Source organism: Ambystoma mexicanum, chromosome 5p (assembly GCF_040938575.1).
Source record: "Ambystoma mexicanum isolate Mex_15411 chromosome 5p, UKY_AmexF1_1, whole genome shotgun sequence".
Taxonomy (NCBI): Eukaryota; Metazoa; Chordata; class Amphibia; order Caudata; family Ambystomatidae; genus Ambystoma; species Ambystoma mexicanum.
In genome coordinates, this window is record NC_090930.1 from 694894023 (window position 1) to 694910858 (window position 16836).

General features: G+C 43.0%; 1 protein-coding gene across 5 annotated transcripts in view; it reads left to right on the forward strand.

The window, feature by feature from the left end:
- The window catches only part of GABRA3 (gamma-aminobutyric acid type A receptor subunit alpha3), a 2265987-nt gene that overhangs the window by 592023 nt on the left and 1657128 nt on the right, over window positions 1-16836 (forward strand). For 4 of the 5 annotated variants that reach the window (XM_069613066.1, XM_069613068.1, XM_069613067.1 and 1 more), the window contains one exon: window positions 12158-12220. The exons of the other annotated variant lie outside the window; for it this stretch is intronic. In XM_069613066.1, coding sequence (XP_069469167.1) covers window positions 12158-12220 — 63 coding nt within the window. The remainder of the gene's footprint in view (window positions 1-12157; window positions 12221-16836) is intronic. 5 annotated transcript variants of the gene reach the window in all.

Below are 16836 nucleotides of genomic sequence, written 5' to 3' on the forward strand. Positions count from 1 at the left end.
ACATATTTCCCAGATACACAGTTTGTTGAAATTACATACACATATCACAGATTAATTTAAGATACACTCTTGCCCAACTCTGATCTTCCTAAGAGCTTGGGTTAAGAAATGACAACATTTTGCACTTTTTGGTTGGTTTTCCAATATTGGACTTTTACCCAAATTTACACAGAGGTACACCCCCCTTCTGGGCAGATTACAGTAATTTACTATGTCTCTAGCATAAACCCAGTGTCTGCAATATTAATAAATAGCAGGGTTCGGTCCCAGAACACCACACAAAGTGGAGTTTGGTCTCAAATCATATTAAGGACCCCCAAATTGTACATTTCTGTGAGCTTAATACAATATTTCAGACGCATTTAACTTAAACATATATTTGCTGCAATATGAATCTGCAAACCAGTCAAACCCGCCCCCCCAGAACTTGGTGAGTCAGAGATCACAGGCCTCTCCTTCCTGGCAGGGCAGCTGTTGACAGTTACACCCTAATCTGCTTTCTATTCAATTGAAAGGGTCTATTGTGTTGTGTCCTGCAGGCTGCAGGGGAAACTACTCCCTCTCAATCAACAGGGCCATGTGATATCCTGGGCTGTTGTGAGGGTTTCTGAGGTGTTAATGGTTCTCAGGAAAAGCAAGTCTTTTGAACTTTTAATTACATAAGACCACCTTCTGTTCACTGCACAGTTCTGCAAGACAGCTCTCCTGTCAGGATTTATAGAGCGGCAGCACCGGTCAGTGGCTTGCAATGGTACTGCACCCATTTTTGGGAGCTGTCTTGAATTAATACATCTCAAAAAGGGGATTTTACTTGATAGCATATGATCCTTGGTAACAGTGTATTACGGTAGATTCTGCAGTATAGTTTTGAAATATGCATTTTGAGCTTGTATTCAGAGAAACAAAGGTGATTCAAAGCGCTTTTGGAGCAAACAGGCACTGCTGTTTTTCCTTGGCACCACGTTTCACTGTTGCAGCATAACAACTCGAACATGGGTCAAAACCCCTGACAAGATGCACATGTGATGTGTCTGGCTTCTGGATGCAATTGAATTGGCGGTATTCTTTCTTGCGGCCCCATTTCTATAGTACTGTAGCCCTCTTAGGTGTGCCATGTAACTAATACTTGGTGCTAGATGTCCCTCATTCGTCTTCTGTCATCGTATGCAGTCGTTGCATCAACCATCATTTATTTCTAGTCTTCTATCTCGACTCTTATATGTTGAATATTTTCTTCTATTATTTATAGCTCCCTAAACTTGGTATGCAGTCTTTATAACAAATGATAAAATAGTGACAGTGTTTTCAATATTTTCATTATTTTGTTTAAATGCACTATCCGACACTTTCTCCAAATATTTTAGGACTGGAGTTAGTATATAAAATTACACCATTCCTAAAATATTTTGGGAGGGTGTTTGGTGCATTTAAATTTGAAAAAATATTGAAAATATCGACAACTCTGTCGTTATTTTTTCATTCATTATATACACATGGAACCCCTAAATTTAAGGTGAAACCTATTATACATAAGAAATGCAAACATTGCATTTCTAATATCATTTTATCTGTAAGGCCGATATGCATGAAATTCTATAATCCAGATGTCTGACCGACCCCACATAACTGGACAACTGTGTGCAAATCTCAGTTCAAAACATATAAAGGTTCAGATGAAGGGTGTGTTTTCCACTTTTTGCATTGATTTTCCCGTAGAGAAACTGGTCAATGTTTGCACACACGTAAGACCAAAACTGCTGGGCAGATTCCCTCCTAATAAGAACAAATCTGGCACAAAGTGCTTGAAGGAAATCAGCCATTGGTGTGGTGAAAATCCATCCAGTATTTTTGTTTTAGATTTGGAAAACAGTGGGGTGGCCCTGTACCCAAAACATTAGTTACAGCTCCCATAATGCATTGCTGGGCCCAGTGCTTTTCATATCTGAAAACCTGCCATTATGATGATAGAGATTCGGAAAGAGATTAATTTTCAAATGGCAAAAGAAATGAGTATTTACTGAACAAACATACAATATTGAGATGCAGCAATCAAAGATTATGCTAGTTAGGAGACAATTTGCATTTTAAGTTAGGTTAGGAAGAATTCCCTGTTTTTATAATGAACATAAAATACAGGGATTGCTGCCAATGCATGTTTTCAACAGCCTTTGTCTTGATTGGGCAAGCAGTTCATGTGACCTAACAGAGAAGGCACATCAGCATGCATCCCTATTCCTCATTACAGTATCACAAATGAAATCCAGGTAAAAAACCCACAACCCTCTTTTTTGTCCCAGTATCCTAGTAGTAATCCATGTTACTATCCCCACATCCCTCTTCCTCATTACAGTGCCACACTCCCGGCACACTGGTCCTGGTCACAGTCCCCCACTACTCACATCTCACTATTCCTTATCACAGTCTCTCACTACCTAACCTCACTCTTCTTCATTACCTTCCTCCACTACCCCACCTCACTCTTCATTGTCAGAGTCCCCCACGACCCCAGCTCACTCGTGCTTGTCACAGTCCTCCAGGGTCCACACATCACTCTTCCTCATCATTCCTCCCCTACCCCATTTCACTCTTCCTCGTCACGGTACATGACTACACACTCCTGACTTTCCTTTGTCATAGTCCCCTTCAGCCCTTCCTAACTCATCCTCATCACAGTCCCTTGCTAAACACATCTCAGTTTTCCTTATCACTCTCTCCCCACCATCACCCCGTACAGCTGTACCCCTCCTCTGTGCCCCTCTGTACCCTAGCCCCCACTGTATGTCTGTACTGTTGTTACCTTTGAAAAGCGCTACATTGTGTATCTGTACTGTTTTATACCTCTATAAAGTGCTCAGTTGCTTCTCAAAGCTAGGGATGCACTCAATAAATACAAAAATGTTAAAAATAATAATAATAATAATAATAATAATAATAATAATAATAATAATAATAATAATAATAATAATAATAATAATAATTACTGCCCCCTGTACTCAATATTAATCTGTGTAATCTTCCTTATCTCAGTACCCCCATAATAATCAATGTCATTACCCCCACATCCCTCTTCTTGGTCTGAGTGCCAAACAGCAATCCGTTATTGCCCCAAAATTCGTCTTCCTTGCCCCAGTAGCCCAATAGTAATCAATCACAACACTTTGCTAGTACCAGTACACCATTAGCAATACATTCTTATCTAGTGGGCAATAAAAATATGAACTGCACAATCAACTCCATATTGTGTCATTGTAGAACAGACATTTATAACAAAGGATTTAACATCAGTTATGCTCTCAGAAAAAACAGCGGCAGAATTACAGGTGATGGTATGCATAGCATAACAAGACCCTTGAAATTCAGTGAAAGAAATTCATTTTTATTGTGATTTAATTTACAAAAAACCTTTTGCAAAACTTTAAATACTTAATAGCCATACTGAAATAAAACAATAGTACAGTAGAATACACAATTTACAATGTTTTACCAAAAAAAAAAAAAGGCATTTAGTTGTGTGACAGTTAAGGTGAATAGGTTCAATGAAATAAAAGCCTTGAAACCCAGCGAAAATACCTTAAATTGATATTAAAGTGCTGATTTAATGCAATAAAAGCCCAGACATCTAACTGTTGTTGGAGGCTACACCACCTTAACTATGAAGTCCCCGTTGTGCAGCCCCTACTCACACTGATGACATCACCAATGGCATAACTGATGATACTACATATGGCATAGCTCTTCTGAGATTCTAGGCCATGAAACAGACATGCACAAATAGTCATTTTTTTGCTGGACCACGTGACAAAAAGGTTGAGATTTGCTTGGAAACTTGTACATTCGAAATATTGTCTTATTAAGAAACAGACCCATTCCGTATGACCAGCCTTTGCCCCAAAAACAGTTAGACAGCACAAAAGCGAGAATTGTGGAAAGAAAAGAGTCCTATTTATCTATATTTTATATAGTTCAACATATGCTCATAAAATATGCAGCTACATCTCTTTGGCTAATGGATTAGACACTGAATGATGATGTGATTATATTTTACCAGAGAACTGAACTTTGAACTTCATTGCCTTGAGAAACGAGCTTCAAAGAGTGCAAGTGTCAATTGAATTTACCATTTAAAGTGACATGCCATGTGGAAAATTGGCTATCGGGGTCATTACGAGTGCGGCGGTAAGGGGTTAACGGTGCCGGTAAGGATGCCGGTGCCATTAACCCCTCACTGCTACATTACAAAGTCCCTTAGCGGGAGCCGCTAAAGGACCAGGGAGCTAATAACGGGCCTGTTATTAGCTCCCTTCCCATTCCCATTGAGCCCTATGGGGGCTCGAATGGGAATGGGGATGGGTATTTTGAATGGGGACTTACCAGGTCCTCCAAAGTTGGAATGACCCGGTAAGTCCCCATTCAAGGAACCCGGACCCGGACACGAGTTTGGAGGCAGCCATGGCGCTAATAGCACCATGGCTACCTCCAAACTCGTAATGACCCCCAATATGTTATTTGTGTATTTTTCTATTAATGACGCTGTCGATAATTTAAGGTAATTCAGAATATATAATGATATTGTATGTTACTGTAAGTTATGCCTTTCTTGTGAATATTATAATATGACTGTTGAAACATTTGTATAACATGGCTGCACAAAAAAGAACACTATTTGAATTAATCATTTGGCTTAAGCACAATTGCTGTGGCATGTACATTATATGGATGACACATACATGCACAATACAATATTCTTTTGTAAACGTGTTTTTAGTTATGTTACATAAACATGACAACATGTTTATTTGTTGAAAGCTTTCTAATGATTGAGCAAGAATCATATATTACAGAATAGCCCCCTACTAAAGGAGGATAGAAATGTGGTAAATCTGCATTCCCTTCCACAGTGACATCAAAAGCACATGTATGCCAAGTGGAAGCAGTGTTGACACCCGCAGGCAGGAACTTGAGGATCAAAGGAACACAAAAAGCCAAGATACTAGCCACGGCATGACTCTTTCTAAGGGCAGCCAAGTGTATACCACTTATTGTGCCATACAAGTACATGTGAAACACATGGAGAAACAAGGACATGTAAGTCCAGTACATTTAGAAGCCAGGTTTTGCATGCTCAAAGAGCTAGGATATCATGAAATGGCAATAACTCACGATATGGGCCACTAATCAGTGCATGTGGTGCACTGGGAAGGAATTAGGATGGTTTATCATTCATCCCGTTGTGTTTCACTAGAATCTCTGATTTCTTTGTCTTACCATGTGCCCCTATTCTGCCAAGGTTATGTTACATTTCAATGGACCCACTGTTCCATTTGGTGGCACCTGAGTACAATGTCACTGTACATGGAAATTAGTTTTTGTCTGGTTGGCAAGTTGTTTTATGGAGTGCCACTGTTTTCTCTCGGTACTCCTGTTTCCACATAAATACAGCTAGAAAGCAATCTGTGTTTTATCTGTATGTATTTCTAAGAACCGAAAACACAGAAAAAGCAGGTCTCTGTGCTTGTTTCCCCATGCTGTCAGTCATGGCTGGAAGGCCTGGCAGCTCGGCAAGTGTAAAACGATTCAGTGATATCCCATTTGAAGTTGTTTACATTTCTGCAGCAAAGCATCCCAGGTGTGCGGCAGTGACAGGTGTAGCACTTTTTTCAAAGTAAGATAGCAGTTGAATGTGATGCTCAAGAACCCAGCTCCATATTCTACCTCATGTTGGCGGGTGTTCACGTTTCTTTTCTGAGATGCATATATTTTCATTGGAATTAAAGTTGAAAAATGATTGTTGAAACTTTAAAAAAATAAATACTAATGTGGCTAAAATACAGAAAAAACAATGAACAATATTGTCTTCATCAGCCAGGTGGCGCGGGCAGGAGCCCCCACCTTCTACAGGCCAGGATCAGCTCATCAGAGCTGCCGCACCATGCTACGAGGCACGTAGAGGATCACAGTGCAGCCAGGCCCCCACGAGCCCCCACCTGCACCTTTGTGCTGCCCCCCCCTCCCAGAGGAACTTTTCACCTCCCTACCGGCCACCCCTCACCTAGAAGTGGCCCGGGTTGCGCACCAGCAACACGCCGATTTCGGAAAAAAGAAAAAGAAAAAAACCAAAACAAAATGTCGGGCGCGATGCGGCGCCAGAGCGAGGCTCGGCATCCTGGTTGCTAAGCAACCGTGCTTCTTAGCACTCAACATCCGCCGGCAGGCGGAAGAGCCGGCCACACTCAAAGGCCACTCTAAGGCCCTGTTTGCCCCTCTGCACCCAGTCTTCATCAGCCAGGTGGCGCGGGCAGGAGCCCCCACCTTCTACAGGCCAGGATCAGCTCATCAGAGCTGCCGCACCGTGCTACGAGGCACGTAGAGGATCGCAGTGCAGCCAGGCCCCCACGAGCCCCCACCTGCACCTTTGTGCTGGCCCCCCCTCCCAGAGGAACTTTTCACCTCCCTACCGGCCACCCCTCACCTAGAAGCGGCCCGGGTTGCGCACCAGCAACACGCCGATTTCGGAAAAAAGAAAAAGAAAAAAACCAAAACAAAATGTCGGGCGCGATGCGGCGCCAGAGCGAGGCTCGGCATCCTGGTTGCTAAGCAACCGTGCTTCTTAGCACTCAACATCCGCCGGCAGGCGGAAGAGCCGGCCACACTCAAAGGCCACTCTAAGGCCCTGTTTGCCCCTGTTCGCCGCTAACGGCGCGTGGCGAGTTCCCCTACTATACACTCACGACCCTCTGATGCCCCATGACAACACATGGGCTTACACCGGGGAACGCAGCGGCTGAGCAGGAGCTCACAACACGGCAAAAGCAGCGGACCTGGCTAGGAAACCCTCCGGGATCAAACACCTGGTAAGCGCGGCCACATTGCGCTACTTTTAACTCTGTTTTTGTGTTGGTCAGCCAGCCTCGAATTTGCTTCACTTGGTATAAAGGCACACAAGTGCTCCGAGTTGCCCCATAAAGGCCTAGGCAACATGCACATGCATGCGCCTTATACTTGCCTGCAACAATCAAGGCCCGTCAGCCTCTGTATCACTCTCATGCTCATTGCCTTACTCTGCACCCACCTTGCCACCCTCTTGCCCTCCACATCCAGCCTCATACTCAAATACTTTGACGTACTCCAGCCAACATACAACCCTATTGTATATGAGTTGTGTTGTGTCCTATGGTCGCCCCCAGACTACATTTGAACTGTGTTGTGCCCTATGGTCGCCCCAGACCACTTTTGAACTGTGTTGTGCCTTATGGTCGCCCCAGACTACATTTGAACTGTGTTGTGCCCTATGGTCGCCCCAGACCACATCTGAACTGTGTTGTGGCTTATGGTCGCCCCAGACCACATCTGAACTGTGTTGTGCCTTATGGTCGCCCCAGACCACATCTGAACTGTGTTGTGCCCTATGGTCGCCCCAGACTACATCTGAACTGTGTTGTGCCCTATGGTCGCCCCAGACCACATCTGAACTGTGTTGTGCCCTATGGTCGCCCCAGACCACATTTGAACTGTGTTGTGCCTTATGGTCGCCCCAGACCACAGTGCTCTTAGCCTGTCCCTGACGGCATTTAACCTGTCTCTGATTGCATCTAGCCTACATATGATTGCTCCGTCTAGCCTAGAGGTACCCGACTCTTGCAAACCAACTGCTCGAGCCTAAAACCAGGCCACAATGATACTAACTTTTATTTACCTGTCAGCCTTTTGGACCAGAATGCCTAAAGTAAACCACTATCCGAGGCCCACACTACAGGGCATACCGCCTGTGGATGAAGGACTCTTAACTCCCCCCCTAGAGCCCAGCCATCAACTCTCACACTCACTTATTACCCACCAATCACTAACATACCTTCCCTGTGACATTGCAAATAGAAACGCAAAACTACGTTCAAGACTACCTAAAATCTACGAACCATTAGCTAGACTCAATACCTCTTGCAATAGAAGTAACGCTAACATCCGAAACACTCCTCCTGTAAAAATTGACCTCCATCGCAACAACCGCCTAAATAAGCAGCCCAACGCTAATAATAGCATACCAAAAAAGAAAAGTAATGCCACCCAGGCCACAGCAAAGCCGAACATCCAACTGAAGTGCGCCCTTATTAATGCCAGGTCACTAATAGCACACGCTACCGAAATTGCGGATCTCATTCAAATAGGAGACTATGACATCTTCGCCATAACAGAAACTTGGCTGCACCAATCTGCAGGACCTGCCCTAATGCTTGCCATACCCCATAATTACACTATACTTAGAGAAGACAGAGTCAACTCTCGAGGAGGTGGCCTAGCTATTATTGCTAAAAATAATCTCACCCTAAAAACTGAATCAAGTTCAACAACTAACTCCTGCGAATCATTAACTGCTAAACTCCTCGCATCTCCCTCTCAAACTATTACTATTCACCTTATCTATAGACCACCAGGCCCTATTGGCACGTTCGAGGAGGACATTTCCACAATCCTCTCAAACAACCTAAAATCTTCATCCCAAGCTATCCTTCTGGGAGACCTAAACCTAGGCTACAATGACCCTAAAGACCTGCAAGCAACTAATATCACTAATGTCATCTCAGAACTAGGATTCTCCCAAAAAATCCTACAACCCACACACGAAAAAGGCCGTATACTTGATTGGGTTGCTGACTATAACTGCAATACAACGATTGTCGATATCACCTCACAAATCTGGACTGATCATGCACTGATAACTTTCCTCCTAAATGTTAACCTGGCCCTACCTATTGTAAATGCTCTGGCTCCCCCTTTGCCAACCAGAAACAAAAAACTTATAACTACAGAAAAACTGCTACCACTCATCCTCCCCAGATTAAACTCTCTACCTGACTTATTGGACACCTCATCACTAGTAAATGAATTCAACTCTTCCATGGCTACAGCTCTAGATACTATTGCCCCACTGAAACTGAGAAAGAGCAAGCCCAGAGCCCACCTAAACACCTGGTTTACTCCTCACCTCAAATCTCTAAGACTTGAAAAACGTAAATGCGAATCTGCTTGGCGACTAACCCCAACAGAGACAAATAAAATTACACTCATCAATGCCTCCAAGATTTACAAAAATGAAATAAAGAAAGCAAAAAGAGATAATTTCAACAACAGAATACTGCAGGCCAAATCTGGAATGAAAGAACTATTCCTTATACTAAAGGAACTAGAAAACCCTATTCCTATCCAAGATAACTGTGACAAAAATAAAATATGGTGCTCGAACATCCAAAAAGCACTAAATGACAAAATTGCCACACTCCAATCAAAAATTGAGACAAAGAAACAGAATATTCCACCCTCAACTAACCCAAGAGGCAAACCACCAATCAGCACTAAACTAGACCATAAATTTAACTTCTCGAAAGTAACCATACTCGAAACTGAAAAGATAATACTTTCACTCAAGCCATCCAATTGCCGAGGCGACCTATGCCCAGCCCAACTAATAAAGGACGCGGCCAGAGACCTCTCCCCATTCATTTCTAAGCTTATTAATGCCTCCTTTGCTTCAGGCACTATACCAGATAGCCTCAAGCAATCCTGGGTCCTCCCCCTCCTAAAAAAACAAACACTGGACCCATCCATCCCGACTAACTACAGGCCTATCACAACGGTACCCTTCCTGTTAAAAATCCTAGACAGGGTAGCCTACCTGCAGATCCAAAAACATCTGGAGCTGCACCACCTTTTAGGCACAAGACAATCAGGCTTCAGACCCCAGCACGGAACTGAAACCGCGCTCATCGATCTTAAAACTCAGGTTGATGAGCTGAGAGACTCTGGAAAGATGGCCCTACTCCTCTTACTGGACCTCTCTGCAGCCTTCGACCTAGTGGATCATGATGTGCTCTGCACCCACCTAGAAACAGCTGCTCATTTCTCCACACATGCCATCGCATGGATCAAATCATTCCTAACCGGTAGAACTATGAGAGTCTTCTCTACTTCTGCTGCTGCTGACCCTGTATCCATCACATGTGGAGTCCCACAAGGTTCTTGTGTCTCCCCCACTATGTACAACATCTTCACGAAGCCCTTGTTCGATGATCTAGATGATCTGGGTGTTACCTACACTAACTATGCGGATGACACTCAGATTCTCATACCACTTTCAGGGGATTATGAACAAGATTTGGCATTAGTGAACAAGACCTATCTCATCATTCAGGCATGGATGGCCACCCATGGGCTATGCCTGAATGATGACAAAACGGAACTTATCATACTGGGGAACAAACAAAACATCAATAGATTAAAAGAAGAATACTCCTCCTTCGTCATAGACGGCAACACTATCAAGGTGGCAAAAGAGGTAAAAACATTAGGGTTTTACCTTGATTCCCACCTCTCCCTAACCAAACAGGTGAGCGCAATGGCATCCAGCACCGCATATACCTGCAAGCTGATTAGAGCCGCAAAACCATACCTATCCACTGCCAACTGCCTAACCCTTGCTCGAGCATTAGTGCTGTCGAAATTGGACTATTGCAACGCACTATACTTAGGGGCCAATAAACATACGTTGCAAAAGATTCAAACACTACAGAACAATGCTCTTAGAGCTGCCTTAGGAATTCCAAGAAGGGAGCATATTTCAGAGGCTAGAAGACAATCCAACTGGCTCTCCACAGCGGACAAAATCAAACTCAAGACAGCTTCTCTAACTTTCAAAAGTATCAACCATCTAGCACCCAAATACCTAGCTGCTAAATTCAACAGAAAAATCTCCACTAGACCTACCAGAGAAGCATACTCCAACCAGTTAGTGATACCCCCATTTAAACTAAGTACGGCCGGAGGAAACAGCTTCCCGGTCAAAGCTGCCCAACTTTGGAACTACCTCCCGCCCGGCCTGAGATCTACCCAATCCTACGCTCTCTTCAGATCTAACTGTATCAACTGGATCAAAGAAAATGACCGATAGTCCCGCCCTACACTAACATAACTACTGTCCTACAGACGTACTATGCACATAATTATATACTCTCTATCTTCCTACTGCATATTTCCTGTACATATTATGTTATATGTTTATATTATGCACATTGTATATTCTCCCTACTGTCCTGCATTATGTAATTTCTACGATGTATAACCACCACTTGTAAGCATGCGTAACCTGTAAAGTTTAAAGTATCCTTGAACAACGCGCCCGGTTACCCTCGGGTTTGGTGCGCGCTATAAATAATAAACAAACAAACAAACAAACATATGCAAATAAATATAGACGGAATATGTGCAAACATAAATACTATAAAACCGGGACCCTTAGAATTGTAAACCTTGAAGCACTGGACCCATCATAGAGTTCACTACGATTTCTCCTAAAATAATCACAACCTTCAAGAACACACTAGCTATGCTATGATTATAGGACAGCACGTCTTCTGACCCCCAGCAGTGCACGTGAAGGTTCATGCATTGATAAGAATCTCCCTGAGTCAATTGCAAAGTGCTCTCTATGTTTGCAAATTGACAAAAACAAGGCAAAGCAACAGCTCACAGAACGAACGTGTTTTCAATGACCCAAATTATGTCGAAGATTGCACGTCCAACTTGTTCGTTTCTTGGCGCGGGTGCGTCGTGTTTCCACGGCAACCTCAGTGCCACTCAGGCCCTTAGATGGCATAGCTTCCAGAGTGCCTGTAAACCCGCAGGCACTAATGAACTTGCTAACGTGAAATAATAGAATTGGATGACTAATTCCTATTAGGTTACCAGCACTGTGACCCAAAGAATGTTATGACACAGCTGTAGCGGCAGCAGGCATGGGCCCGCGTGTTCTATAACGTTTAACAGCATGTTCGCTACAGTGTTAACGCATTGCTCATTTGAGATCTCATTTGACTAAACGTCTTCCCACTCTCAAGTGTGTATCTATATTGTTCTGTGCATCCATGTTTACACTGTGTCTGCAATAGCTGCTGCTCCGTGTTATGTGTGTTGAACTCAGAGTTCCAGAAATGATGCGCCCTTTGCATGCCTCGCTTCTGCGGCAAATGTCTAACGCTCTCTGCTGCCACCTGCTGCCACGGCAGACGCTGCATGTCCTCGCTGCTTGCCTGACCTAGCCTCACAACTGCTGCCTGTGCTTGGACCTGTAACCGGCTGCCGCCTGAACACTCCTCTGTTTTTATTAAAGTGAATGAAGGTGAGAAAGGAGAAGAGAAAAAAGAAAACAGAAAAGGAAAAAGAGCCAGAAATGGTAAGAGGAGAACATGGGACATCCTGAGGGGAGAGTCAGTGGGCGAGAGAGTGATCATGAGCGCTGATAACAAATAGAAGCACGCAGTGGAGGCTGCACATTGTGACGAATTACAAAGTGACCCACAAAAGCACACACACTTCTGCTTAACAGTAAAGCTCAAACCATGCAAGACATAATTACTGCTTCCCTAGATAACACACCACGGTGCGGTAGCCCAGGCAGGATTGCAACACGTTTTACAGCTGGCACTGTGGCATTCGCGTGTGCAGTAAATACCGCCGGTGTGCACATTTTCCTGCATTTCAAATAGTACCGCAATTACCGCCAGTCATGAAATTTACAGCAACCCTTAAAATGAGTTCTGCCACAAATAGCATATTCTGGTTTTACTGGAATGGATAGGGCCCCTGCAGCACACACCTGCCCATCCCCCTTACATGACTGGCACCATATCTGGCCAATGTGTAAGGTAGCAGCATTTACATCTGTTTATTGTACCTTTTCTTTTTTTAAATCAGCTCGCGCTGAACATTACTTCAGCGCATCTTACACACATTTACATGTGGGCTTTAGTTATGTTAGGGGGAATCATTACCACTGGCAGCAACACTACCAGAATTACCACACACACGTTGAAACGGTTCTGTACAGGCGCGTTATAAATGCCATATCATATATATTATCAATGGGAAGTTGAGAGAGCACCTTTTAACTCGGGATAGCATGTTCCCCTTCTCTAATGGGAGATCTTGCACATTTTCCTGTAACCCCTTTAGAAATCCTCTAATGCTGCCCAGCTCACTTGTCTATCTCAAAGGTGACTTGAGATGTCACCAGCACTCCTTTATTGCAGCAGAATGCTTTGATTGCAAAAACTGTGCATGTGATTGTACCATGTTTTATCGTGTATAATGTTCATTGCCTAATAAACTATGATCAGAACGGGAAAACATATTGTTTCCAGAGTGCTTATATGTGAGAGAAGCTTATATCAATATCAATTACTCAGTTATTCAGTCACTATAGTGTCCACCTGCAGGCAGAATGGAAGCACCTGTCTTTGTCTAACCAATCATGACACAGGTGGCATGGGGCGGAACAAACAGGGGCTGGGCTCTCAAAGGTCACTTTGGTTAATAGTTTGTACATTGCACACCTAGATGATGTCATCATACATTTACCACTACCTTGTGAAATGTCCCCTTGTGCCGTTATCACCAATGGTATCAACACAAGACAAATATGCAATTCAACACAACAATCTTTATCTCTACCACCCGATTTCAAGTAATCCAGCCTAGCACGCTCACCGCCAGAATGTGTCAGCACCAATGGAAGAGACAATGCTGTAAACATGAGGCAACAGTGTGTAAACAGTTTATGTATTGCAAACTGTGAATCTCCTTATGTTATGTTATGTCATGCAATATTTATGCTGCACCCACGATCAAGTTCAGGCAGGACCACCTAGGGAAAATCAAATCAATTTCTTAAAGATGTCTCAGAAGAGAGTGGAAGAACATGTCAATGGCATGTTCCCTTTGAACTTCAACATAGCACTCTCTCTGCTCCCTCTAAAAGGTTGGATTGAAATGAGGTCATGAGTTATACCCCTGTCCTCCAAGGAACATATTACATCCATTTAATGAGTGTTGGCATATACCTCGACAGACATCGATAGCCTGTTATTGATAATGTGACAACATGTGTCAAATCAGACATGCACATTAATGGGGAAGAGAAATGCGTGAGCAACGCATTGACATTCTTTCGGCAGATAATTTGAAAGAGCTGTAAACATGTTGCAATACATTTGTCAGAACCACAAGGAATCAACCATTCTTATGGATTATTGATCAGTTATGGATGCAGGTGTGTGGCAGGGGAAAGGGAATGAGAGGCACGTTTTTATGGAGAAGGTCAAGTCAGCAGTATTTTTTCAAATATCATTTAATAGTGCAAATGATTTTGCCCTCTTCTAATTACCTCAAATATATGGTAAAATCTTATTTGTTGTCAGATATTATTGGAGTCTACTACATCAGTCTACCTTCCATATGCAATACCCTACATGTATCTCAGTTTTATACTTGACATTTAAAACAGAGAACTCCCACACTAGTCTCTTCACCACAACCTTGACCACAATCTTTTTTTTTCCTGTGGCTTTCATAATACTTTGGGTATTTCATGTACAAAACTGCAAGTCTGCATCTTAAATATACAACCTTAAAGGCAGCAGTAGTAATAGAAAAACATTACCTCATGACACCATTTCTTGCAAGTATGTGATGCATTTTACAAACAATTAACTTTCTATAACATTCTAATCATCTATGCACAATAATTGAATGTGACATTTTGATTTTATTTATTAGTCTAATTCTGATTGTATGCAATGATTATCATTGCAAGATCTTGTATTCATGATGTTCATGTTTCCTTTCATTAAATTGGTCACTGTGCTTGTTTTTCAACCATGCTTTGGGAATCTGCTATACTTTTCTAATGATACACATATAATTCACTGTTGCTGACATGATGATATGGTTGTTTATGTTTTTCCATATTCCTGTAACTGCAACATACCAGGTAGAGGCTGTCTAGCTGGGTATGTTATATGGCCATTCACATAACTTGGGTCTTATAAACTGTGAAAATCTTGCCTTTCATACCACTTAAACCACAATGGCTATATGTAGAACAGTCAATTCATACTTATCTATCTGTTGAGACTGTGTAGGTCCAGGCCAGTCCACCTCGGTCTTGTTGGAGGAAGAGCAGGAGAATGTTGTTACTACTATATTTTTGCATTTTGCCTTAAAATGTTGATCATGCAAACACAATACTTTCATAAATAAACATACATTTGTATACGTAACCACTGAAAAGAAACAATACAATTTTGAGTCAAAAACTCAATTGTACTAATTGCATCCTTATATCCATAGTCAGAGAAAAATCTATTGCTAGACCAGGAAAAGGGTGTTGTAATGTTTATGGGTGGGCGTTTAAGGGTGGTCTAATGTCAAATTAATTTCCAAAAGTAGTATTTTACAGTCCGGCCCTGCCCATCAGGCAAGGGTGGAAGAGTCAGGTTTGGGAGGGTGGTCACGCTGCGTTCAGTGAATGAATGATAGTATGAAAAGAGGGATTTTTAATTCATTTTTGAAACACTGCTAGTTTGATTAGGCCCTGAGCGTTCATCCACAGATTAGCATCTTGAAACACTACGGGCTCATTCTTAAGCACCACACCAGATTCTCCACTGATTCAGACAAAGAGCACTCGCCATAATGTAATCTGCAGATTGAGGGGAGTTGTTCAGGTGCGTTCTCCCTTACATGCAGGGTTTCAGTTGTGATCAGCTTTATAGGCGTAGGCAGGGCAGGCAGTTGGTAGATCATTTGTGGGTACAGAAGAATATTGAGATAGGGTCAGAGGCATGGACAGGTTATTGTGTGGGGGGCAAGGCCCATCCACATTCCCGTGGATTGAACCAAGGTTTAATGTAATTGTACTGTCTCAAGGCAATCATATTTTGGAATTTGCATGTGTTCAATCAATGACTAAAAGCAGGCTACTATCACACAGGGTGTTCTGGGGTGTGTTTAAGTCTGCAAGTAGTACTACCCGCATGGTTGCTTGCAGATATCTAAAGTTGTGCCACATCATTTGGTGTGGGCCTAAAAGCTAGGAATGGTTTATTACTTCATGCCTAAACACGTCAAAGTTAAATTAAATGGAATGTAATGTCAAAAGGACACAAATAATTATCTGAATGGCTAAAGCCACATGTGGGCCTCATTATAACCACCAAACAAAATTACTGGCACTCAGTCTGACGGATTTACCGGCAGATTCAGAGTGCCAGTAAGGGCAGTTAGTCCCCACTCAATGGAGTCCGATAGGACTGGTAATACTGGTGCCTGTAATACTGGCATGTGTTGCTAACCCTCAGCCAGCCCACCAAGCTTGGAGTTTGCCTGCCCTTAAATGTGCCGGTAATAGGAATTACTGAGATGTTAATTCCAGACTGGAAAACTCCTAATGAGGCCCAATTTGTTCTGTTTGGTTTCTAGTATGGATGAGCACTAGAGAACCAGGAATTGATATGGACATTTAACATATCCAACAAATAGCAATAGAAATTAAATGGCTCTTATTGCCGATTTGGGCTGACTTGCCGAACTCAATCTGAGTTTGGGCACGATTTCAGGCAGCACCTGAATCGAATGAGAGCTCACAAGTTTTCCATCTGCCGAATACAGAATTCCATTCAACACTTGAGTTTGACGCACTCGAATTTTACCCAGAAATGCTCATTATGAGTCCTTCTGATTTTTGCAGAGACTCAATCCATGCAGTTTTTAACATTATCGTCGGTGGACATTAAGGGGCCGATTCATGGAACAAACGTGCGCCGAAAATCTTCGCGCAAGCAGGCGCAAGCAGGCGCAAGCGGAAAAAAACAGGCGCACGTGCACGCGTGCGATTCATGGAAGTCCCTGCGCGTGTTTACCACGGGATGTGCGCCAAACCCGTGCATGGCGCACACGTCACTGCAACATCCCAAAAGACGTGCGCGATGCGCACAGTGAAAGCGCACAACC